The following is a 25607-nucleotide window of genomic DNA, read 5'->3' as shown; positions in this document are numbered from 1 at the left end:
ATGATAGCCGTCAAGTGCAGAATGAAAACAGTTACCAACTGTTGGAAACCAACAGAGCAAGAAGCTAAGGAAAGGATTTCTTTATGAGACTGTAGCAGATTAAAGTATTTCTGTAGAAAAGAATACATTTTTTTTTCCTTTTCATCTTCCTTAAATGACTCTTGAAGTTCCTCAGAGGGAAGAAGACTGACAATTTTTGGTCACGTCTGTCCTTTTCTGCTCCACACTTTATGGAAAGTGGCCTTAAATCTCCTACATATCTACATCACAATAAAGACATGTATAAAGAACTCATAAATTGAGTTCTATTTAAAACATTCTCATTTACATTACAAAGAATTAGGAGACCCCCCAATTTCTACCTGAGTTTCAGTTGTTATTTTTAACTCGACATTTTGAAATATAGAAACACCCAACGCTTTTCAACATATACTACGACTGTGAACTAGTTTGCACTTTTCCAGAAGCGTTTTAAAAATAAAGATGTTGAAGAAGCCTTCAAAAAGTGAATGTAGGTTTGGCGCTAAATAACTATGGAATTTACTTCCCAAAGAAAATTCTCCACAAACTTTTCCCAGTAAGAATTCATAACTTACCAAAAATGTATTTCTACTTAAACTGGGTATAGGATTTTGGGCTAGCGAAGTCATTTTCTTAAGTAATTGCTAATTATGAGCAAGTAAGATCTGCTTTTCATTCATAAGTTAACCTCTTAATTTTGCTGTGTTATGTTATGTGTTACTAAGATACTCTAGAATCTATTAATATGAAATCGGTCAGTGTATTTCTTGTAAATATCTATTTTTATAGATGCCTTTCATGAATTAGGATAGAGATTTCAGTAGATTAAGCATTTTACTGACCACATCTAATTCCGCAAATTATACTTTTTACTTTTTCACTCCTTAACATGAGACCTGTTTTATGTAGTTTCTTTTGTTGGGTAGAGTGCCCATAAAAGAAAAAACACTTTTAATGATACTACTAATAATTAAGTATCATTAAGTAAGTAGCAATAATTAAGTATAATGAGTCAATATAGACTATTCCAAGTACTTTTGCAGATTCTGATATATTGGTCATGTGATGTTGATGCATTGCACCGTATATTTCTATAAAATACAATTCTACTTGAGTTAAAGTACTGATTTTCAAAACAGATTTTTACCAGATAAAGGCTAACATAGTGCCTGCACGCAGTCTACCTTCAAAAGCTGTTCACTGAATAGATGATTGAGGAAAGAATGAGAACGAAAACAGTTCAACCAAGCAAAGCTTCAATTTAAATAAACCTACTTAAGTAGGCAGTTCCACAACTTCATTTGAACTTAAAGTACTTTCTGAGGCTGTAAACATTAGTACGGCTTGCATATTTCTGCCATTGCTGTAAGTTTCTGTAGCTTTTTAGCATCTTACCAGGCTTAATTGTGGAAATAACTTCTCTGAATTTTATACTTGTGCTAAATTCTTTAAAGCAAATGTGGGGGGTGCAGTGGTGTGGGAGGGGGGCTAGTTTGCTGTTTCTGGGGAAAATACAGCTTGCTCCTTTATAAATAGGGCAGATTTTATTTCTTTAATAGCCAGGCTGTTCTTCACCTGACGAGACCTGCCAGAACCCATAACTCATACTTACAGTCACATCCTTTGTTTGACATCAGTTTGTGGCTTTGTGGTTTGGAGGTTTTCCTGTAATGGTCTTCCCAGGCAGAGAGCATCGTCTTAAACTTGGGAAGATGCTGGCTGGCTGGCTGGCTGAAGCAATAGAAAACACCCAGTCTTAAAGCCCAAGACAGTTGAAGAGAATGTAATGTGTGAAAAAGCTGTGGCTTTCACAGAGGTTCTGTGCGAGAAGCTTCTTGCTCTCGGAATTTTATTTATTTATTTATTTATTTATTTATTTTGTGGCTATTAACATGGTCCCATGGGACAAGCCGTGGCATGTTGGCAAAGTCAGCAGCCATCAAGTGGTGTATGTTTTCAGAGACTCTGGGAAGGCATCATGGGTCACCCATCCTGGTTCTCCCGAAGTCACCATCGAAATAATAGCGTAGTTAGGAAATGGCTCACTAAACAGTAGAACGTCAGGTCAGCCGTAGAGGAGTCATTACAGAGTAGCCCACACACATATTTTTTTTTTTCCACATAGTATTTTCAAAACAATTTTTTAAAAAGTCACACATTCAAGTCCAGCCTGGAAACAAGCGGGAGAATCGTCCTGGTGCCCATATCCCTGCATGGTCGAAGGGAAAACAAGGGACTGGAGTTGAGGAGTGAGTGGGGTCTTAAGATTTTGCATCTCCATCGTGTACCTCCAGAGGATAACTGTCTGCCTGGCCACTCATAATTTAGCATAAATGTATTTAATAGGGTTTTTTTTTTTTTTTTCCCCCGGTGGATGCAGAATTTGGTTGGGACATAAAAAGGAAGGAATTAGGGCGCCTGGGTGGCTCAGTGGGTTAAGCCGCTGCCTTCAGCTCAGGTCATGATCTCAGGGTTCTGGGATCGAGTCCCACATCGGGCTCTCTGCTCAGCGGAGAGCCTCTTCCCTTCCTCTCTCTCTGCCTGCCTCTCTTGTGATTTCTCTCTGTCAAATAAATAAATCTTTAAAAAAAAAGGAAGGAATTATGAAGGCACCAGACATGTGACCCGGGCTGGCAACACACTCAAAACCCTTGAGCTTGACTCACCCTGTTCAAATGTCTTGGCAATGCTTATTTCCCCTTATTGCAAGATTTAGTTGTTCAGCCAATTATATTTTAGAGGTTCTAAATCTGTAATAAGATTTGTAGACTCTTGAAAATGTCTTAAGTGTGTGTATGCATACTCCTTTTTCTTCTTCTCTTGTTTTTTTAATTTTAAGTAGTATTTTCACTGAGAGAAATAACAACAGTGAGGTTAGGATGCTAGGTGACGCCAAATTAACTTGTTCTAATTCCCAATTCCAGTGGCAGAGTACCAAATCTTTGTAATGCGATTATCCTAAACAAATAATCACGTATTTAAAGAATCTTTAGGATTTCTAAGTAAGCCCATTAGTGGCAGATTTTGTTGAATTTTCATATGGTATTTCTCATTGCAACCAAAAGTAATTGATCATCGTTATGAAATAATTCAGCACAGAGCTATTTTCAGATCACATCTATGATTTAACAATTGTTTTCCAACTAATGATTTAAAAAGCAGAATGATAATCAGTTTGTGGAGACCAGTTTTACATTTCAACTGGGATTTTATACAGACTGTAGAGGGAAATTTGTTATCATAAAACTCAAATCCCAAACTTGATAAAAAGACACAAATCAAAGAATCCAAGGTCTCAAAAATGTCTTTTGAGGTCATTGAGGCCATTGTTACTGAAGTATGACTCATGGACCAGCAGCATGGGCATCACGGAAATGCAAAGTCCTAAGCCCACGTTGGTCCCACAGAATCAGACCCTACATTTTAGCCAGCTGTCAGATCATTTGTGTGGCACATGAAAGATTGGGCAGCACTGACCTACTCCAGATTCCCACCCAGTGAAGGCTATTACACGTAGGACCCACTATCTGGGTAAACCGAGGTTCTCCGTAAAAAAGCTCTTTCTGTACGTTCTCTGCCATCGTCTGTGACTCCAAGGTTTGAACACGTGCATTGGTTCTGTCTCCCAGTGCAGCCTCTCAGCTCCATTCCACCTTACAACACGGAGGTCACTGAGACCACCATTGTGATCACATGGACACCTGCTCCAAGGATTGGTTTTAAGGTAAGTTGCACGTGTTCCTCATCTCTTGACCGAGTCCCAAAGTGCCCTTATGTTTCTGGATGTGATAGAAACGGGGTGTTTGGGAGTCAGGAGACCTGTGGTCTGTTAGCTGCCTTCATCTGTGTCTCTGTGATGCCCATTGTGCAGGTATAACATGACCATCCCCTTACTAAACTGCTGGAAGGATGGACCAAGGCCGGGAAGTGCTTTGTAAAGGATAAAACATTCATCTAGAACTGTTGTTGTGGTCTCATTTTTCTCTTGTCCTTTCCCCCAGGGAACGGCATTTTAAAATATACAGGGAAATGCCTTTTGTTGTGTTGTTGTAAATGGGTGTCAACAAGTTAGGGAGACCAATTAGACTCAGAGTCACTAAAAATCACATTTCCATCCAGTCATTTTCATCTCTACTTGTTCAAAGCCCCTTGGGTGAATCTCTTAATAGAAGCTAAGATTTAGGTCTTCCCTGTAGATAACTGGATTCATGTTCTTTAAAGTAATGATATTAGGGAAGTGATGAATACAAATGAATATGTTTAAAAGAATTCCTTTCCTTGGCATTTAGCGTGTGGGGAGAGAAATATTTACTATAATTGGAAATCAAGACTAAATCCCTCTGATTGCTTGTGTAAAAAAAATACACCAAAGGTCACTTGTTTTTTGAAATACACAAATGGCCATGTTGATGATTATGCTACTTAAATATAGAGAAGCTCTTTTTGAAGACTGCTGTTTTAAATTTCCCTTAATTGTGTCAGTCTGATTTTCAGAAGCCTTATAACCTACAAAGGACATCTCTGGAGTTGAACACTGTTTGATGAGAGATTTTACCTAGGTTTTGAAACAAAATATTAAAAAATTGAAAATTATGGGCACCTTCATTTTAATTCTTCTTTTGTAATATATTGTCCTGCAGTTTAAGCTATGAACACCCTTCTTCAAAAGGAATGTTTCTGAAGTAGACAATGTTAAAAGGGCTGCTTCCATTAAGTTGAATGTTCCTAACTCATTAAAGAGAGCGCTGGGCGATTTCTTCCAGCAGCAAAGAAAGTAGAACTGAACTGCCACATGGCCCAAAACCCCTGTGTACTTCTGGTTTATATCTGGAGATTATTGATCAAACAAAACAGCACATAATGCCATTTTTCCAGAACCTTCCATGACAAGCCAATGTCATGGAGTTCTGGAAGACGCCTCTCCCACCTTAGTCCCCCAGCCCAAGGAACTTCCCACTAAAGTGTCCAGTAGAGCTAAAGGCAGGCCCCAACTCATCCCCTAACAAAGCACGAAATGCAGTGTGCACGAGAGTTCCCGTTACATACAGCATAACCGCAAGCTCTCTGCAGTAATCCAGCTCTGGAAATACTTGACCTCGGTGTTTATTTTGCTTTCCTCCTTCTAGCTGGGTGTGCGACCAAGCCAGGGAGGGGAAGCACCACGAGAAGTGACTTCAGAGTCAGGAAGCATCGTGGTGTCCGGCCTGACTCCCGGCGTGGAATACGTGTATACCATCTCCGTCCTGAGGGATGGGCAAGAGAGAGATGCTCCGATTGTAAAGAAGGTGGTGACACGTAAGAGGAGTTCTTTGCCTCTCTTAGTTCTTAAAACTGGTCCGATTCTTAAACATAGCTGCTATTAGTATCACTTTTTGCTTCTGATAACGGCGCGAGGGGAAGCTCCCATCCCTACTTACCTTATTAGCTATTGCTGGGTTTGGAGCAGCAAGGTCATCTCATGTCATATATTCTGTGCTATCAGAACTGTTCTTTCCACGTCAAAAATATTTATGAACTGGCAAGACAGGAAGAACTTCAATAGTACTGCAAAATCGTTAACCATAAAAAGAAATGTTCTCAGGGAATCACCGTCCACCTTTGTTTCATAGTGTAACGTCTTTATTTTTACTGACTCTTGAGAAGGAAGGGAAGGGGAAGGGAGAAAGAGAAAGAAAGAGAGAGGGTCAGGGAAGGAGGGAGGAAAAGAGAAAGAAAAAAGTACTTTCCATAGGTCAGGTGCTTGGTGTTAGCTTTAACTTTGAACTTAAACAATTTTTTCTGCATAGCGTTGTCTCCACCCACGAACTTGCACCTGGAAGCAAACCCGGACACTGGAGTGCTTACCGTCTCCTGGGAGAGGAGCACCACTCCAGGTAAGCCTGGGGTGTATCAGAGGGCAAGCCGTTGGTCATCGCTCCCCTGTTCCAAGAGCTTCTTTAAACTGAGGACATTAATACCCCAAAGGGTCGTTGTGACATTGAATCACAGGGAGTCCTCAATAAATGCCGAGCCTTCCTCCTTTCGCCTCCGTGGGTCCGTCACTGGAGTCGGGTTTAAGGTGACCTGGGTCACAGATGCTCTGTGCAGTAACTTCCTCCTTCCTGTTTTCTCTAGACATTACTGGTTATAGAATTACCACCACCCCTCTAAACGGCCAACAGGGCTACTCTCTGGAAGAAGTGGTCCATGCAGATCAGAGCTCTTGCACCTTCGAGAACCTGAGTCCCGGCCTGGAGTACAATGTCAGTGTTTACACTGTCAAAGATGACAAGGAAAGTGTCCCTATCTCTGATACCATCATCCCAGGTAATGGAAGAATAAGCTATTATCCTAAGAGTGGCAGTTTCGATTAGAGTAGGGCTTAAGATCTTAATCCCCAGGTGGTTGAGGGTGTCAAGTACATTTGGGATTTACTTCTGATCCCCCAACCACACTCTCCAAAACCGTGAGGTCAGAGCAACTGTTTGGACAAGTGCTTGCTGTTTACACTGCTTTCCTGTCCGCTTCACCAGGATGCTGTTTGTGGCGATGGGGATGTCACTGAGTGCCCTTGACGGCTTGAACTCTGTATTGTCCGCTCACGTGGAAATATTACTAAAATGATGTCATGTGTCTGTCCTCAGTACTGACAGGCTAAAAGTAATATGGTAAATGCATCCCATCAGCACATTTGTCCCTGATTTTACAGTCCATGTCAATTTTCAACAGCTTTCTATAAAATCATACCTGTGTCCATACGTGAACATGGACATAGCATTTGGCTAATACGTTCAATTCTTCATCTTAAAGTTTCAAATCCTACCTTTATAAAATTGAAAAAAGAAATGAAATAAAGGCCACACTTTCAGGTGTTCTTTCTTGGTGGACTAAAGACAACATTGAAAAGGCCAACTGGGGGTAGGTTTGTTTTTTGTCCAAAATTGGACTGTGACCCAATGAAAGCATTGGACTGATTGTGTTCTCCTTTGCACTCTTTGGGAGAATGCTTTTAGTAATGCTGATTAAATAACTTCGATTATGAGTTAAACAAAATATTGGCAGTGGTCTTGGACTCCAGTATACCTGTCTTCCTCCTAAATCTTTCACACCATACATTCATAATGCGTCAGCATTATGGCCGCAATGTTGTCTTGAGTTTTTCTACGGGAAAAGAAAGAAAAACTCACCGACCGATTTTTTTTTTTTAAACCTTCTTCATGTAAGCTCTGTTTTCCTACTAAAAAAAGTTGTTGTTTTTTTTTAAAGCATTGCTGATACTTACTACCGATAATTATGTCTTGATTCTGAGAATGGTTTCGACATCCTAAATAACCCTGTAACTTATAAGAACCTGAGAGTTTCAAACTCTGCTGTTTAGAGATTCTTTTCAAATGCAAGAAGATCCCTAAGAATATTGTAACCTGTTTTACTCTCCCAGGGAAGCAAGCTATATTCACGGTGCTTAGAACGTCTTTTCGGAACATTGGGAAAAGATCGCATATTACCATCATTGCTTTAACATTCTGTCAAGTTTGCCACTAGTAACCTGATGTACACTGCTTTATTTTTTCCTCTTTTTTGCCTCCATCTTCCTTTTGCCCCCCACCCCCTTGCTTTGTAACTCAATAGAGGTGCCCCAACTCACTGACCTAAGCTTTGTTGACATAACCGATTCAAGCATCGGCCTGAGGTGGACCCCGCTAAACTCTTCCACCATTATTGGGTACCGCATCACAGTAGTTGCGGCAGGAGAAGGTATCCCTATTTTTGAAGATTTTGTGGACTCCTCGGTAGGATACTACACAGTTACAGGGCTGGAGCCGGGCATTGACTATGACATCAGCGTTATCACTCTCATTAATGGCGGAGAGAGTGCCCCTACTACACTGACACAGCAAACGGGTGAATTTTGAAAACTTCTGTGTTTGAGACATGGATGGTGTTGCATGCTGCCAACAGTCACTCTGGTTAAAGACGGATGTTTCACGGGGAAAGCCAGCAATTTGGCAGCCATTAGGAGAGGGAGGGTGGGTTGGGGGCGGGTGAGGAATCGGACGTACAGGCTAAGCCGATGGGTCGAAGGCATATGCACGTGGTCTTAAATACACTTTCGTTTAAACCACAAATGTGCAGAAAGCTAGAGGGAGCTGATCTGCTCGATGCAAAATGGCAAAGGTTAAATGAATTTGCACACCTGGAGTTGTTTTATTTTTTTAACGTATCTTTCATGAGTACCAAATTGTGTAATGAGCACCAGTTAATACGAAAGGTACTTTCAAAACGTACCAGGATGCCCTTCCTTCTACTCTTCGAGAAAGCCCACCATGTTCCTTTTTTGTAGTTGAGTAAAAACCCAGTCAAATATAGGGTGAATTGGAATTGGAAGAGGGGTGTTTTGACAGAGGAGAAAAAGAAACTTTGGAGCATGGTGGATTGCCTTGCCATGGCTAGGTTAAAAAAACAAACAAACAAAAAAAACTCCTCTTTAACCAGTCTGGGGCTGAGCATGCAACATTACAAAGGTTCTCTGCCCTGCATGGTAAGAAACATGCCGAGAACCAATTTGCATGAACCTCTTCACTTGTAGGTAGAGTTCACGGAACTGGATTGTAGCAATGCCAGTAGCTGTAGTCACCTCGGGTCAGGGGAAACTTAGGACCCTCTTGTCTTTTTGTCTGTGTGCATGTGTTTCTTCAGAAAGCACCGCTGTGTTTCTCTCTGCTGTGTGGCAACTTAAGCCTCTTCAACCTGGGATAAAATAACTGTCAGTGGTATTAATAATGTACTTCAAATCCACATATTTGGAAGCAGATGCAAATTATTCTTGGATATGTACTGACGGCAGAAAGGTTAAAGGGGCCTAACAGTACTGTGGGTAGTGTTTTATTTTTAACAGTAGTTCACTATGATTTAGTTTAGATTTAGATTAGATCATTTGCATGATGGTGACTCATTTTCTTTATGCATGAATTATTGTTTTTTAGTTTCCCAGCTCTTTGGGTTAGCTTTCATTTTCAAACTATCTTAACCTGGTCTTCCTCCTTCTTTGAAACCAGCTGTCCCTCCTCCCACTGACCTGCGATTCACCAATGTTGGTCCGGACACGATGCGTGTCACCTGGGCCCCACCTCCATCCATTGAATTGACCAACCTCCTGGTGCGCTACTCACCGGTGAAAAATGAGGAAGATGTTGCGGAGTTGTCGATCTCTCCTTCAGACAATGCAGTGGTCTTGACAAGTAAGCAGTCAACCGTATCTGTTCCATAAATACTAAGCTAGAGCCCCAGGAAAGAGTTCCAGGTTCTCAGGTAGGAGCAACTAAGGCGAAGACAGCTACGACAAGACTAGAAGCTGAACTCCACGTCAGCTATGCAGCTCTGTACATTTTGAAAGCTGTCATGTTTATTGCTATTTTCATGTCTATATCTCTGAGATCTACAACTTTTTAAAGATCATAGTAGAAAAACACCAGCAGCGAAATTCGAAGACTTCTAACAAATTCTGCTTCCAGATGAACACATAAAAATAAACGAATGTCAGGAGAAACTGTATGACTAAATCTAAATGTTTGGAGAGGGAAATGATGAGGATTGAAAATAGTGTCACCATATCTGTTTTACTCTCATTTTTTAAAAAAGCAGATTACCTCAGCAGGTAATCTGTGGCATTTGAAAGCATAGAAACAGCGACTCAGGATAGATCAGGACGCTGTTTTGAAGAAAGAGCCAGAAGTGTAACTGGTACTTCAGGAAGAATCTGTTGGCAGGATTTTTCTGAAGGCTGAGGACCTGGAAAAACAGCAACCATTTACAAAAATTGTGTCTTTCTAGATATTACCTTTTTGAAATAGACATCGTTGATTGAAGAAAATAGAAGGCTGAGACATGGTGCTGTGTTTCCTGTCAGTGTCCCTTCTCATCCTTCTCACTGGAATAGTAAAATAAACACAGGAGAATGGCATAGGTTTTCCACACAAGGGAAGAAAGAGCTTTACATGTAGTATAGTACCAAAGGATGGTCTGAAAACATCCTCCATATTGTGAACATGTCTTAGAGCAGGGAAGGCAGTTCAACATGACCACAGTTCCGTCTTCTCATTTCATGACTGAGGGTGAGAACACCCTTATATCTGTATATCAACAGAGCTCTTATTTGTCTTCTGGAGTACTCTGGGATCAGTAGTTTTGGCATCTCTCAGTACGCAACCCCTGCTTCAGGACCAGGTCTGCCCCACAGACGGGCCACATGTTCATCATGTGTTCTCAGATCTTATTCTAGATCCTGCTCTAGATTGCAAAGTAGCCATCTCCCCCCCAGAGAAACTATTATTACCCAGTTTTATAGACGAAACAACTGAGGTCTGTAGTGGTTAAATAAATTACCCCTGGGCAACCAGGAACAAGGGAAAGGGAGTCTGAGCATCCAGGCCTTGCAGGGGCCTCTACAGAAATGGTATGGGGAGGGGGCGGGAAACGGGGTCTAATGAGGAAGAATCCAAAGATTAGAACCCTTATTCTGTACTTTTTTGGAGACCTCAAAATGAGAGAAGAGGATACTTAGGAAAGTGTTTGTAATTTTGTTAAGTATTTCGTTCTTACTTTAATATGGCAAACCAATCACTTTCCCCATGGACTATGACTCTTTTCCACTAAAGATTAAGACCACCCATCTTGGCCTGGGTCAAACTGTTTATGATCTCGGGCAAGGATATCAAAGAAGACAACTTCTCTGTGCCTCCGTTTTCTCATGTGTAAAATGGCGGTAATTTTAAACCAGAGTTTTGGAGGTGATGGATACGTTCATTGTCATAAATGTGGTGATGATTTCACAAGTTCATACATAGTCCAAAACCTGTCTAAACTGTACATTTGAAATATTTGCAGTTTATCGGATGGTCACAAGCCTGCTTTAAATAGTAGCAAACTTCTTCCTAGTGTTGTTGGTGACAAGTCAATGACAAGCCACCGTGATTTTTATCACATGCCCTCAACAGACGTAATATTGAGTGGCTGACAGAGAGAATGCTATGTGGCAGCAACCGTCTTACTGCAGAGCGGGGTGAATCATACTCTCCGAAGTGCGTCTGAGGGCACAGCTTAGAGACATTAGAAGGCAAGGGGACCTTTCCTTAGCAACTCATTACAGCCTACCTGCAGGTAGCGACACTCACGTCGGAATGAGTAGGTCAGGGGACTCAACTTTTGTGCATGTTATTTTATCCATTGAAATAGTCCTAAGAGTGCTTTGCTTTTTTCATGCTTTTGAGCACAATTTAAAAATAAGTCCTCCTTGCCTCTTCAGATCTCCTGCCTGGCACAGAATATTTGGTCAGTGTCTCCAGTGTATACGAACAGCACGAGAGCATACCCCTCAGAGGAAGACAGAAAACAGGTGAGTCGTGTTGGCAGTATGCGCATCAAATAGCTTTGACCTACCAATTTTAAATAGCAGAACGGAATGCTGCTTCTAAAAACGTCCCTCCACTTCCGCGGTGGTAGTGGTGCTTACAGCCTTGTCATTTCTTTCTGATCACTGGTCTTAAAAATTAAATGACACTTCGGCAAGTATCACCCCGACTTTCAGTCACGAAGATTATACTCTTGGCTTCCAGAGACGACTCAAAATAGTCCAGAAACATTATTGTCTGTCCTTTTAAAAAATCTCCCAAGAATAATATCATCTCTGTTGTTTAGAGATGGTGACTATTCCTTCTCATTAGGTGGCTCTGTCTAAGGCTGATCCAACGCTGGCATTGTCATGGAAGTCTTTTCCTTCCTTTGTAAGCCAACAAGTTTTTTTCTGCAAATATCCATTTGCTGTGTGAAGAAGTTTAATTGAATCCTGGACAACTATCATATGATCTCCCTGATATGAGGACATGGTGAATCCTGTAATATACATTTCTTCTTTAACATGAGGGCTTCTGTTCATTTTTCCCTTTTAAAACAGTGTGATGTGGTGTATCCATTAATTTGTTTATTATAGTCCCCTTGGTTCCAAAAAGGAATTGTGATATCTCAATTTATTATTACTAAAATAAAAATTTTGGCGAGGCCCAGAGAGATTAATTGATTTGAATTTGAGATATACTCTCAATTCTTACTAATTTTTCTGCAGTACACTAAATTTTCAATTCAAGAGGATTTACTTGCTTGTAATCTGTCCAGGATGATGTCTTATTTTCATTTTTGAGAGTGTTATGTTTGGCATTATTACTACCCTGTTGACCTAACGATTTTCTCTTGAGTGCAGAAAGCTTCTTTGTGAACCAAACACTTAACTTGAAAGTGGGCATATCTTGCTTTATTTCAAGAGACACACTTACAGGATAGAAACACAGAATACTTGAACACTGAAGCAATTGAAAAATAATTTCCAGATTATCTTAAACACCTGTCTACAAAAGTGAGGCAGAAACCTTTGGTAACAACACGTAAAAATAACTCGGATTACTCAGCAAAAGAAAAAAGAAAAAGCTTGAGTTGGCCACTTGGAACTGGGGCAGTTTATGATTTTGAAATTTATGTGTGGCTTAGAATCAGCACAGCATTTTGCTGTGCTGAGTAGAAAGGACAGAAACACTGGCTGTGGGTTACCTTCCCTACATTCTTCCTCACCTCCTAAACTGGTGATGTCTTTCTTTTTCCCCCTGGGTGGGAACAACAGGTCTTGATTCCCCAACTGGCATTGACTTCTCTGATATCACTGCCAACTCTTTCACTGTCCATTGGATTGCCCCTCGAGCCACCATCACTGGCTACCGGATTCGCCATCACCCTGAGCACAGTGGTGGAAGACCTCGGGAAGATCGAGTGCCCCCCTCTCGGAATTCCATCACCCTCACCAATCTCAATCCAGGCACAGAATATGTGGTCAGCATCGTTGCTCTGAATGGCAGAGAAGAAAGTCCTCCCTTGATTGGCCAACAGTCAACAGGTAACTTGTTTTTTGGTCTGCAAAGACACTCAGGAGGACTTTCTGGGCAGGTGGGATCTTCTGGGAAGCATCTTTGTGTTGTCTGAATTATCATCGCTTAAAAAAATGGATTGTGCTTATGAGGCATGGAGAGAGAAGTGAGAGAATATGTGGAAGAAATCTCCTCTTTAGACACTATTGAAGATAACTTTATCGCAGAAAATTTCTCACTGGATTTATGTATTTTTACGTTTCTAATACCTGAAATTTTATTCAAAATATTAAGAAATCCTGTTTCAGAGTTCCTTTAAAAACAGAATTATTGGGCACCTGAGTGGTTCAGTCATTAAGCGTCTGCCACCTTCGGCTCAGGTCATGATCCCAGGGCTCTGGATTCGAGCCCTGCATCGGGCTCCCTGCTCAGCAGGAAGCCTACTTCTCCCTCTCCTGCTCCCCCTGTTTGTGTTCCCTCTCTCGATGTCTCTCTCTCTCTGTGTCAAATAAATTAATTGAAAAAGATTAAAATAAAAAAAAACAGAATTATTAAATCAGACAGTGTTGGTATTTTTAGGAGACAGATGCTGAGGTACTTAGCAAAGAAGTAGGTATCATCATGATACCTGTACCTCAGGCTCAAAAGGTTTAACAAAAAGAGAAAGACACAGAAAGAGAGATAAACAACTGTGGCAATTGTTACTAATCAGCAAATGCCCGAGAGAAGGGAATGTCGGTGTTCATTAAATTATTTTTGTGACTTCTCTCTTGTTTTAATATTTTTAAGTAGTTTCCATGCCCGGCGTGGAGCTCAAACTCATGACCCTGACATCAAGACCTCAGCTGAGACTGGGTCAGACACTTAACCAACTGAGCCACCCAGGCGCCACTGTTTTAGAATTTTTCAGAATAAAAAGTTGAAGGAAAAAAGTGCTTCAATAAATTTGTAATTGTCATTTTATCGTAATTGGAATTGCCTCCTTAAACCCTTACCTTGAATTGTTTGTAATTTTTAATTCTGCAAATTTTGCATAATACCTGCATTATTAAATGCAGGAATTATAAAGGTAGTTATCTAAAAAAAAGAGCAGAATGAATCTGGGCGTCATTTGAAAGTTATAGATGTGGAAACTTTGCCTTGTTTTTCTAGTTTCTGATGTTCCAAGGGACCTGGAAGTCATTGCTGAAACCCCCACCAGTGTGTTGATCAGCTGGGAAGCTCCGGCTGTCACAGTGAGATACTACAGGATCACCTACGGAGAGACAGGTGCGTCAGTGGCATGCTCTTTCACTCCCATCGAGCCAGATTCTGTTGTGGGTAACCTCAAAGCCCCAGGGCAGATGCATATTTAAAGAGACTTTGGCAAGTCCATTCAGTGGAGCCTTGTCTCTTCCAAGAATATGTGAAAAAAAATATGTATGCTCTAATTGGTGGCCAAACCAAGATACAGAGTTGTTTGTATCCTACTAAAGGAGGAACAGTAGAGCTGAGGAAGAAAGAATTACAAATTCACAAATAGATTATCACTGGTGAAATAATAAGCGATCTGTTTTTTTTTATTTTCCTTATTTTCAGAATTTTATTTAATGTGAATATATGACATTAATGTTTTGAAAAAGGAACCCAATATACGCCATCCTGGGTCGAGGACTTACCTTCTTTCTCCTTCTAATGTTAATCTACAACTCAGTGACATTTGAATGCTAGAATGTTAAAATAGCATTAACTGCAATTTTCTCCCAATTTTTACACACTTACTAAGGTTCATTACGTGCATAAATAAATGTGTTTCCATGTGGGCCCTACTAATAATTCTCTTTTAGAGGGAATAATCAAGGGTGTGACTAAGTGTTTTCTCAGTATGTTAATGTCATTGCTCAGCAGTCCCCAACTATTTCTCAGCCCTTCACGCTCTGAACTAACCCCTTTTCACACAGGAGGAAATAGCCCTGTGCAGGAGTTCACCGTGCCTGGGAGCAAGTCCACAGCCACCATCAGTGGCCTTAAACCTGGAGCGGACTACACCATCACCGTGTATGCCGTCACTGGCCGTGGAGACAGCCCCGCAAGCAGCAAGCCGATTTCCATTGATTATCGAACAGGTACTGACTCCTCCTCGCGGGAGACAGAGGAATATTTACTTCGATAGGTTTGTGATGTTCTCCCACGGTATTTTCCGCATTGCAGAATTGCTTTTCTTTTCTTTTCTTTCTTTCTTTCTTTTTTTTTTTTAAATTTAATTTTATTTTTTTCAGCATTCCAAGATTCATTGTCTATGCACCACACCCAGTGCTCGATGCAGTACGTGCCTTCCTTAATACCCACCACCAGGCTTAACCCAATCCCCAACCCTCAGTTTGTTTCTCAGAGTCCACAGTCTTTCTTGGTTTGTCTCGCCCTTCGATTTCCCCCAACTCACTTCACCTCTCCATCTCCCAATGTCCTCCATATTATTCCTTATGCTCCACAAGTAAGTGAAACCATATGGTAATTGACTCTCTCTGCTTGACTTATTTCACTGGCATAATCTCTTCCAGTCCCATCCATGTTGATACAAAAGTTGCGTATTCATCCTTTCTGATGGAGGCATAATACTCCATTGTATATATGGACCACATCTTCATTATCCATTCATCTCTCTCTCTTTTTTTTTAAAGATTTTATTTATTTATTTGACAGAGAGATCACAAGTAGGCAGAGAGAGAGAGGAGGAAGCAGGCTCCTTGATAAGCAGAGAGCCCGATGCAGGGCTTGATCCCAGGACCCTAGGATCATGACCTGAGCCAAAGGCAGAGGCTTAACCCACTGAGCCACCGAGGAGCCCCTATCCATTCATCTCTCAAAGGGCATCTTGGTTCTTTCCACAGTTTGGCGACTGTGGCCATTGCTGCTATGAACATTGGGATACGGATGGTCCTTCTGTTCACTACGTCTGTATCTTTGGGGTAAATACCCAGTAGTGCAATTGCAGGGTCATAGGGTAGCTCTATTCTTAATTTCTTAAGGAATCTGCACACTGTTTTCCACAGTGGCTGCACCAACTTGCTTTTCTTTTTTAACAAGATGAAGCTAACAGAGCTTCGAGCCAGATATTCAAAGAAGCACCTCAAAGGTTAGAGATTGTGTCTGTTTTGTTAATGGATATATTCCATGGGCCTGCAATAGAGACGGGCATGAAGGGTGTTCAGTAAATATCTGTTAATGAATGAATGAATGAGCTGATCAAGTAAGAAGACAAACACCTACTTGGCATATAGTTTCTTTGTGTATAAAACAGCCATCCTGAGAATAGGTAACGGTATCTGATACAGGTCCCACCTCCCAAAGGCCATCTGGGTGTTTCTGCAAAAGGAGTACCCGGGTGTCACTAATGGTAATCGAAGATCTTTCTGTGCCTACCAGGACTGGAATCAGTCCTTGTCCATTCTTGTCCCCACCGACTGGGGCTTCACTGGTTTCTCCTTGTTTTTGTCTGTAGAGATTGACAAACCATCCCAGATGCAAGTGACTGATGTTCAGGACAACAGCATTAGTGTCAGGTGGCTGCCGTCAAGTTCCCCTGTCACTGGTTACAGAGTGACCACGACGCCCAAAAATGGCCCAGGACCATCAAAAACGAAAACCACAGGCCCAGGTAAGAATAACCAGCATCTCCCATTCATCAGGATAAACAGAAGAGGGCCCCACAGTATGCTTTTTAAAATACATGGCCACCTAGGTCTGAGTACCGTACATTTTTATGTCATATGTAAACATTTCCCCATTTGTGAATTCGGGGCTTGAGATTGTTACAGACTTCCTCCACCGCAGAATTTTTTGGGGAAGTGCACTTCTCCTTTCACAGGCAAAGTTCTGTTTGATGGTGTGGACATCTTGCATTATTAGATATCTCTTTGTGGTTTTATTTAGTCATGCACCTAAAGTAGAGAGACGGCCCAACTTTTTAAGATCCTTTTAGCTCTTGTCTTTGTTTTTATATACAATCCTGGTAAAACTAGGATTCTAAGGGAATATCTTAAAGTTAAACTAATTTTCATGTTTTCTAAGAGCGGCATCCTTCAGTGTTGGAGGCATCATATTAGAGTGTTGTATCCTTTAGTTTGACCTTCCTCCAATATGAGGATTTGAATATGACATTAGCCATGAATTTATCTGTCCAAGAGAAATCATATCTGACTCATCCATGTTTTCGTGATAGTTCTACAAATGAAAAATCCAGGTCGCCAGGCTTTTATTCCTGAACGCAGACGGTCACATCCGCGGCCTACACAGCGGAGGATACACGTGCTGCATTTACTTTTTCCTCCCTTTGCAGATCAAACAGAAATGACCATTGAAGGTTTGCAGCCCACAGTGGAGTATGTGGTTAGTGTCTATGCTCAGAATCGAGACGGAGAGAGTCAGCCTTTGGTTCAAACTGCAGTAACGAGTACGTAATCTATGCTTCTTCCCCAATTTCAAAGTCAGTTTTGTTCTTGGGCCTCTGAACGCCCTCCACGTGTCTTTTGCAAGTACACGTAGAGACAGGCCCCTTGGTTAGTTTGTTATCTTGAGCTGAGTCCTTTACAGACATTTTTCCTTCTTAGTGCCAAGCAATGAACATCCAGGGAAAGAAGTTATGGAGCTCTCATAGTTGCTGTGCTTTGAATTTCGTTCGCTCAAATGGCCTCAGCAAAACCCTGTTTGCCTATAGCCAAATCTACAAAATATTTTGCCTGGACCTTCTTTTCTATGACTGGATGGTAAAGTTGATGGCAGTGTGCTTCATGAAGCTATTATGTTCAGAGCATTTGGAAAACTGCCTGGAGCAGCATTTAATGTAAATAGTGGGGGGCGGGGGCTGGGGAGAAGAGTTAAAGAAGGATTATAATAATCTGACTCAAACATTGAAAATCAACCTTACCACTTCCAAGGTATAGAAAATCCAGGTCTGTGAGACTAACATCACACTGCAAAAACGAATCTTGGTAGAATACTGGAAAATTAATGGCAAAAAATCCTCACCTGTGGGGCTATTTTGCAGGGTGCCTGTGTGTCTCACATACACCTACGTCTTAATAAGTGATGTGACCTTAAATCTTTTTTAAACCCAAAGAAACGTAATCAAGTGTCAAGTAATTTCCCATTTGCTAGTGGGTTAATTGGAATTGAATCCATCAGAGAAAATGATATCTGCGGAACTGCTTTGCACGTTATAAAAATGCTCATTTCACAACTTGCTTTTCACATAACCTCTTACCATTAATTTGCCTAACAGACATTGACCGCCCTAAAGGACTGGCATTCACTGATGTGGATGTCGATTCCATCAAAATTGCTTGGGAAAGCCCACAGGGGCAAGTTTCCAGGTACAGGGTGACCTACTCGAGCCCTGAGGATGGAATCCGTGAGCTCTTCCCCGCACCTGATGGTGAAGAGGACACTGCAGAGCTGCAAGGCCTCAGGCCGGGTTCTGAGTACACAGTCAGTGTGGTTGCCTTGCACGATGATATGGAGAGCCAGCCCCTGATTGGAACCCAGTCCACAGGTATACCGTCCACTGCAGCACGGGTGCTCGCGGGCGCCGCGGCTGTACGCCCCACTGAGTGACTTAGACACTCTATCAGGCTCTGGAGTCCCTGTAAGGGGGTAAAACAAACCCAAACGAAACAGCCTCTCTATTAGGACAGATCCTCTTTAGAAGGGAATCGTCATAAACAGTAAAGTTTACGTGATACTCAGATACAGTTTAATAAAGGGACCTTTTAGAGTGGCTTGGCTTATAAATAAGGCCATAGAGTGAGACATCCTATAATTGTGGATTATTCCTTAAACCCTGACTCCCTGTGGTTATGCTCACTGTGCATAAAGGAAAGAAGTTTGGCATCCTAGAACTTACTCTAAAAAAGGAATCCAAACTGGGCCATTTCCTAGCGGCACGATTCTGAGAACATGTAGGTAAGACCTTCCTTCTCTGGGTGGAGATCGCGTGCTGAGTGTGTGATGTGCTTAAAGGATTGAGAATCAGGCACATAGGACGCAGTTTAGGGCAAATGCTTTCCACAATACTTGATCTGCTCGTGCTTTGTTTCTGAAGCAGAGTGGAATGCTAAATTTGTGTCCTTGTGACAGCATCAACCCTGGGGGTGGCTATCTGTATTATTGCTTTTCGCTTCTCTTTTCTGCTTCTGTTGTGAGCCAGTTTTCTTCTTACGCTGCACCACGGAGAATACTTCAAATTTAGCAGCACTGTCTGCTGTGGGGTTCAAATAAACAGGATAAAAACATGCTTCTGTCTTTTGGGGGATGGAATACCCCTGAAATGGTTTTCCACGCAAAGATTGCTTATCGAGGAAAACGGCTATTGCTCATCTTTCCATACAAATGGAAAATCAATCCTAATGGCCAAGAAAATATTTGATTTTTTTTGTTGTTGTTTTTATTTTTTAAGGGAAAGCAAAAAAACAAAACAAAATAAAAATGACTTCTAAAACCTCAAGTGTCTCAGACTTCTGGCATTTACCCAAGTGCCTCCAGTGATTCTGAGAATTGGTGGATATAAAACACATTTTTTCAGCAAACGTTTTCTTTATTTTGTATCCCTTCTTGTACTTTCTCATACTGAATCTTTGCCTGAGGGAACCCACCCAACCCAACAAGCACATCTATTCTGCTTCTTGGAATCCACTGTACTGTCCCTCTTCCCCAGTTCCTATAAGATAATCTCTAACCAATGGCCATCCCGACAGCCATTCCTGCCCCAGCCGACCTGAAGTTCACTCAGGTCACACCAACAAGCCTGACCGCCCAGTGGACAGCACCGAATGTTCAGCTCACAGGATATCGAGTGCGGGTGACCCCCAAGGAGAAGACTGGACCAATGAAGGAGATCAATCTCGCTCCTGACAGCTCATCTGTGGTTGTGTCAGGACTCATGGTGAGAAGTGCCCTTTTTCATTGGAATAAAGTACAGTTGGCCCTTGAACAATGTGGTTTTGTGGGTCTGTGTGGGTTCACTTCTAGATGCTGATTTTTTTTTTAATAGTACAGGACTATAAATGTATTTTCCCTTCTTTATATTTTATTAATAACATTTTCCCTTCTCAAGCTTATTTTACTATAAGAATACATTGTATAATAACAAATAACGTACAAAGTATGTGGTAATCAGCAATGTATTAATAAGGCTTATGGTCAACAGTATAACTTTTACTAGTTAAGTTTTGGGGGATTCAAAAGTTGAAAGCAGATTTTCAGCTGTGCAGGGGTTCTGCACTGCTAACCCTTGCTTTGTTCAAGGATCAACTGTAGTTCCCTCTTTTATAGTTTAAGGCGGTGAAGATAAAAATACCATAATAATCTAATTAGTGTTCTCTGCCTCTGTCCTCAAATAATTTTATTGTAATTTTATGCCAAATAGAATTCTCTATATTGACCTAGCTCTTCCAGGTGACTGTCTGGGATGGACTTATATAAATAGTGTTGGCTTTTGCACAGCTCTTTATATATGCATTTTGTTTATTTTAAGAAGATTTCATGTGCGTATATGGAGGAGGCAATTCATATGTCCATGGACTGAATGTATAACTCCATTTTGGTTATGCATTTTCTGAGCTCTGTTGCCTTGGCAAGGAATATTTTCCATTTTGAACCCAACCTACCTGACCCTCCCTTCATTGAAACATTTTTAATCCTTTAGACGCGCATATGGAAAACTAGCCAGGAATCTAGAAATTGATGTACTTCTTAACATAGGGCCAATTTCAAAAGAAATGACAGAGAGAGGGTTCAGAGATAGAACAGAGCATTCTCTCTGCTTCTCCATGATCAGACAAAGAAATGCTTGGCACCTGCCAAATAAAGGAGAAAAACAGGCTAATACCCATTTTCCCCGTTTTTAATCGGTTCGGTGTAAGTATGTAAGTTATAGCTTACTTGGTGTTAACCCCAAGCACATTTTTAAATTTGTACAATTTACATGTGCTGTCGATCATCTGCAGTGTAGGAATGAAATTCATGTAGGAATTCATAGGGCTATGGGTTTTGCTAGTTTATTTTTTGTTTGTTTTGTAACCATTGTGTCTTTCTAATGCTGTAGTGAAAACACCTGTGCTTTAGAAGATCCCGTTGCTAAAGTTTACTGTGTCCTTCTTTCTAGGTGGCCACCAAATACGAAGTGAGCGTCTATGCCCTTAAGGACACTTTGACAAGCAGACCAGCTCAGGGAGTCGTCACTACTCTGGAGAGTGAGTAATCGAGCCTTTTAGTATCAGCAAACATTCTCCATCAGTGGTAAATGATTTTCTAGATCACCAAGTTGATCGAAGGATTCCCACCTTGGAAACTGATTTGCTTGCCCATCTCTTGTTGACTTACTATTGTCACCTTTTACGACCCTCCAGAGAGAGGTATACTGGCCCATAAATGGCGTCACTTCCCAATGTTACCATGTTTGTGTCAGGAGCTGGGACTGCCACCTAGGTTATGCTCTACTTGGTGCAGTTTGGTTTCATGATGTTTGGGGAGGACACACTGGCTTTGCTGTACCTTAACAGTAGAGTAAGTATTGGACAAAATTGGGCCCAGATTCCAGTTTGGTGCTGTATCAATAATTTATGTATGCTCTTTCAGAAATCACAGGAAATATTTAAGTTTCCTCATCTACAAAATAGGGATGCCATTGCCTATGCTGAAAGGAAAAAAAATGAAGCTGTATAAAAAAAGCCAGAGAAGTAACAATACATATATATATTATTGCCATATCATTATAACTCCTCTACTACACTTATATTATAATAAATTAATAATTTTAATACTAATTGGGGTATTGGTAGATAGTCTAAGCCAGGCTTGGGAACCACTGGTAGTATCTGTCAAGGGTTTTAGTTAAAAAAAAAAAAAAAGTGTGTGAGCTGAGTCTTTTCATATTTTTTAATTACTGTCAACTTTTCTTTCTGGATGCCATAGGCGAAAATCTGTACGTTATTAGTAATGCACAGGAATGGATATGTTTGGTGTATAATAAAGACACGTTTTAAAACATCAAAATCTTCCCTAAATGAATCAGCGGGGCACTAATCTCTAGTTGTGATTTGTGCAGATGTCAGCCCTCCAAGAAGGGCCCGTGTGACAGATGCTACTGAGACCACCATCACCATTAGCTGGAGAACCAAGACGGAGACGATCACTGGCTTCCAAGTTGATGCCATCCCAGCAAATGGCCAGACTCCAATTCAGAGAACCATCAGGCCAGACGTCCGTAGCTACACCATCACAGGTCAGGGAACTCACTGTACTGACCATGTTTGCTGATAGCTATTGCCAACGTGAATTCCTTATCTGTTACTCTACCACTTTCACTGATTAAATTTATTGTCAATATTTTACAATAATGCAGCTGTAATTTTTAAAGACCTACTTTCATACTATAATTAGAAATAGTTGTATTCTGTGAATGCCTGATTTTGTTTAATGTTTGCCAGAGAGATGGCATAAGTTCCATTTATTAAATTTAATCTTTTATTGATGTACCCTTCGTATCCAAAAAAAAAAAAGTAACATAATGCTTAAAACCAAAAGAAATTCAATAGTGGCATACTGTTCTTAACGTTAACCTCGATGATAAAACATAATTAAATTTTAAAATAAAATAAAGATCCAAGTTGTAGTCAGAGAATATTCAATATCCAGCTCAATTTAGGTCTTTCTGAGATTTAAAATTCTTTTTTTTTTTTTAAAGATTTTATTTACTATTTGGCAGATAGAAATCACAGGCAGGCAGAGAGGCAGGCAGAGAGAGAGGGGGAGGCAGGCTCCCTGCTAAGCAGAGAGCCCAACGTGGGGCTCAATCCCAGGACCCTGAGATCATGACCTGAGCCAAAGGTCAGGTGCCATCAGGTGCCCTGAGCCACCCAGGTGCCCCAAGATTTAAAATTCTGATTCCAGTTACAGTGACTGGTGTTAATAAAAGGAAAACACTCAGTAGGTACTTGCCCCTCATTCTCCAAGATGGCTACCTCTTTTTTTTTTTTTTTATGATTTATTTATTTATTTTAGAGAGAAAGGGAGAGGGAGCAGGGGGAGGGGCAGAAGAAGAGAATCCCAAGCAGACTCCATGCTGAGCTCAGAGCCCATTGGGGGCTCCGTCTCACAACCCTGTGAGATCATGACCTGAGCCAAAACCAAGAGTCAGATGCTCAACCGACTTCTCTTCTTTTCTACGTTTAACATAGTATTTTTTAATTTTAAAATTCCTCTAGCCAGTATCTTTGTATGCATCAGTGATTTCCTTTGAGATAATGTTTCTCATTAACAGTTAACACCCATGCCAGGCGCTAATTTATTGCTCAAATGTGGACCACTTCTGTGGTCTGTATATGTATGGGATGATAAAGGAACCACGAATTAACAGATGAGTTTAAAATTTTTCCTAATAAATGAAAATCAGATAAAAAGCATCTCTTCACAAATCATAGGTTTACAACCCGGCACTGACTACAAGATCTACTTGTACACTCTGAATGACAATGCCCGGAGCTCCCCCGTGGTCATCGATGCCTCCACTGGTAACTAGTTTTTTCCTGAAGAAATGCCACTGACTTATATGTGATGGGTTGTGCAAACTTGAGAAACAAATAGGCTGGTAGTGAATCGTTTTTACAGTTATTAGAACTCTCAGAATCTCTCAGGTTCTGTTTCTCAGGGTGAGAAAAGAGTGTGGGAATAATTTCCCTGGTTATTCACTTTCTTAGAGATTTAATCTTGTTTTCTTTTAGCCATCGACGCGCCATCCAATCTGCGTTTCCTGGCCACGACACCCAACTCCTTGCTGATATCGTGGCAGCCGCCCCGCGCCAAGATTACTGGTTACATCATCAAGTATGAGAAGCCTGGGTCCCCTCCCAGAGAAGTGGTCCCTCGTCCCCGTCCTGGTGTCACAGAGGCTACTATCACCGGTATTGCTGCTTTGCTGTCACCATTTTCCATGGGACTCCCTAGGACACACAAAATGCTTAGCAGATTCCAACTGTGTCTTTGATGCTGTATCATGAGAACAAGAGGCCCCATTTCTGATAACTTCAAAAAGCATATTCTGTTGAGGAGTCGCAGAGCTCAGTATATCTCAAAAGACAAGAATTCATGAAAACACAGTAATTTTAATACTGTCATAATGGCATAACTAGAATCTTTTTATTGGCTGTGTGTTTGCCGGATACTTGTAAGTCCTGTCCTAGAAGAAGACATTTTTTCAAAACAAACTAGCTAATTGTGGTCCTGTCCTCCCACTAGCTCTCTAAAGATCTGATATCTTATGGGCCTTGCCAGAGGGCCACCTGCCACCACTCTCATTACCCAGGTTTACAGAATGGGTCTTGAGGCCAAGTGATTCCCAACCACCCATACTGGAGAGCATGCCTGGAATGTGAAAGAAAGATTGTCCATTTCATTGGGAAAGATCATAAGCCTCTGGTATTATATTTGTCCAGGAGATTAAAATTTTTAGACTCTGTACAGGATATCATCTAGACTTGAAAAATCCTAGAGAACACAGAGATACCAGAGAGAAACTCTGCTTTTTTAGAAAATTTGGAGACAGAAAAATAGAATCACTTATGGAAGGAGTTGAATTGGGTACTTCCTACAGGGACCACACAAAGATTGGCCACTTTCTCCTACAGAGTACTTACCTGTAGTCTAACTTTTCATTGATCCTGCCACTGAGGACCATCTGGTTATTAAGCCCTAAATAGATTCATGTATATAATCTGCAATGATCTCTCCCAAATGTATATCCCACTGGTGGTATATGATCCTGATAGATTTTCTTGAATTCAAAAGGACAAATAAGACCACACGTTAAAAGAAAACCCACAAAATATTAGACTAAAAGTACTTTCTCAGGTGCCAGATTTGGTAGAGAAGTTACTAATTTACTAAGTGGCCATCATATGTGGACTATTTGGGTTTTGTGGGAGAAAAGTGAAGGAGATTTTACCTTTCAGGAGGCCAAAAAGGCCAGCTAGAGAAAGGATGCTTGCTTCTCAGTAGCATCTGCTGGTAAGATCAACTTCCATTTGACTAGCTGAGTCCACAGACGTAACGTGATGTCTGTCCTTCCATCAGGTCTGGAACCGGGCACCGAGTACACCATCCAAGTCATTGCCCTCAAGAACAACCAGAAGAGTGAGCCTCTGATTGGAAGGAAAAAGACAGGTAAAGGGCACCTTCTGGGTACTAGGAAGACATTCGAAATAAAACTAACTAGGAGTGATCAATTTTGCAGTGAAAAGTTTCTCCAGGTTTTCATTCTTCTCTCATGGAAATTTTTCTTAACAGCTTAGCATACATACGTTGTGCTTTTGGATAGTCTAAATAATGTAACGTAATCGGCCGAGTTCTGTTTTATTTTTTTCTTAGCCAATCAGTATAAAGACTTTATTCACCTTTAAAAAATCTAAGCCAAATATTAAAATGTAGAAACCAGATTGCTATTATTACTATTCTTCTATACGTTCTGTTGAAGTTAATGTTAAAAAAAAGGAGGGGGGAAATTAATCCTTCCCATTATCTTTATTTATTATTTGGTTTCTGAAACTCGAACTAAAGAATCTTATTTTTTTCAACTGATTTCAGTTTGATTTGAAGAAAATTCTATATTTATACTAATAGAAGAAGTTTAGAAACAAACATGGATGTATTTTTATCTATTTTTACTGT

The 25607-nt window shown here is 40.9% G+C and overlaps 1 protein-coding gene across 12 annotated transcripts in view; it reads left to right on the top strand.

Annotated features, from left to right (window-relative positions):
* FN1 (fibronectin 1) overlaps positions 1-25607 on the top strand; it is a 66780-nt gene that overhangs the window by 30129 nt on the left and 11044 nt on the right. For 3 of the 12 annotated variants that reach the window (XM_046018247.1, XM_046018242.1, XM_046018241.1), the window contains exons 21-39: positions 3651-3745; positions 5148-5316; positions 5808-5894; positions 6136-6327; positions 7630-7902; positions 9057-9239; positions 11303-11392; positions 12668-12937; positions 14061-14177; positions 14849-15013; positions 16390-16545; positions 17227-17340; positions 18169-18438; positions 19640-19827; positions 21049-21136; positions 21991-22167; positions 23366-23455; positions 23666-23845; positions 25014-25103. In XM_046018247.1, the coding sequence (XP_045874203.1) occupies positions 3651-3745; positions 5148-5316; positions 5808-5894; positions 6136-6327; positions 7630-7902; positions 9057-9239; positions 11303-11392; positions 12668-12937; positions 14061-14177; positions 14849-15013; positions 16390-16545; positions 17227-17340; positions 18169-18438; positions 19640-19827; positions 21049-21136; positions 21991-22167; positions 23366-23455; positions 23666-23845; positions 25014-25103 (2994 nt within the window). The remainder of the gene's footprint in view (positions 1-3650; positions 3746-5147; positions 5317-5807; positions 5895-6135; positions 6328-7629; positions 7903-9056; positions 9240-11302; positions 11393-12667; positions 12938-14060; positions 14178-14848; positions 15014-16389; positions 16546-17226; positions 17341-18168; positions 18439-19639; positions 19828-21048; positions 21137-21990; positions 22168-23365; positions 23456-23665; positions 23846-25013; positions 25104-25607) is intronic. The other 9 variants (XM_046018244.1, XM_046018251.1, XM_046018246.1 and 6 more) reach the window with 3 other exon arrangements.

This window comes from Meles meles, chromosome 9 (assembly GCF_922984935.1).
Source record: "Meles meles chromosome 9, mMelMel3.1 paternal haplotype, whole genome shotgun sequence".
Lineage (NCBI taxonomy): Eukaryota > Metazoa > Chordata > Mammalia > Carnivora > Mustelidae > Meles > Meles meles.
Note: the sequence above shows the minus strand (reverse complement) of the source record. Positions and strands in the feature narration are given on the sequence as shown.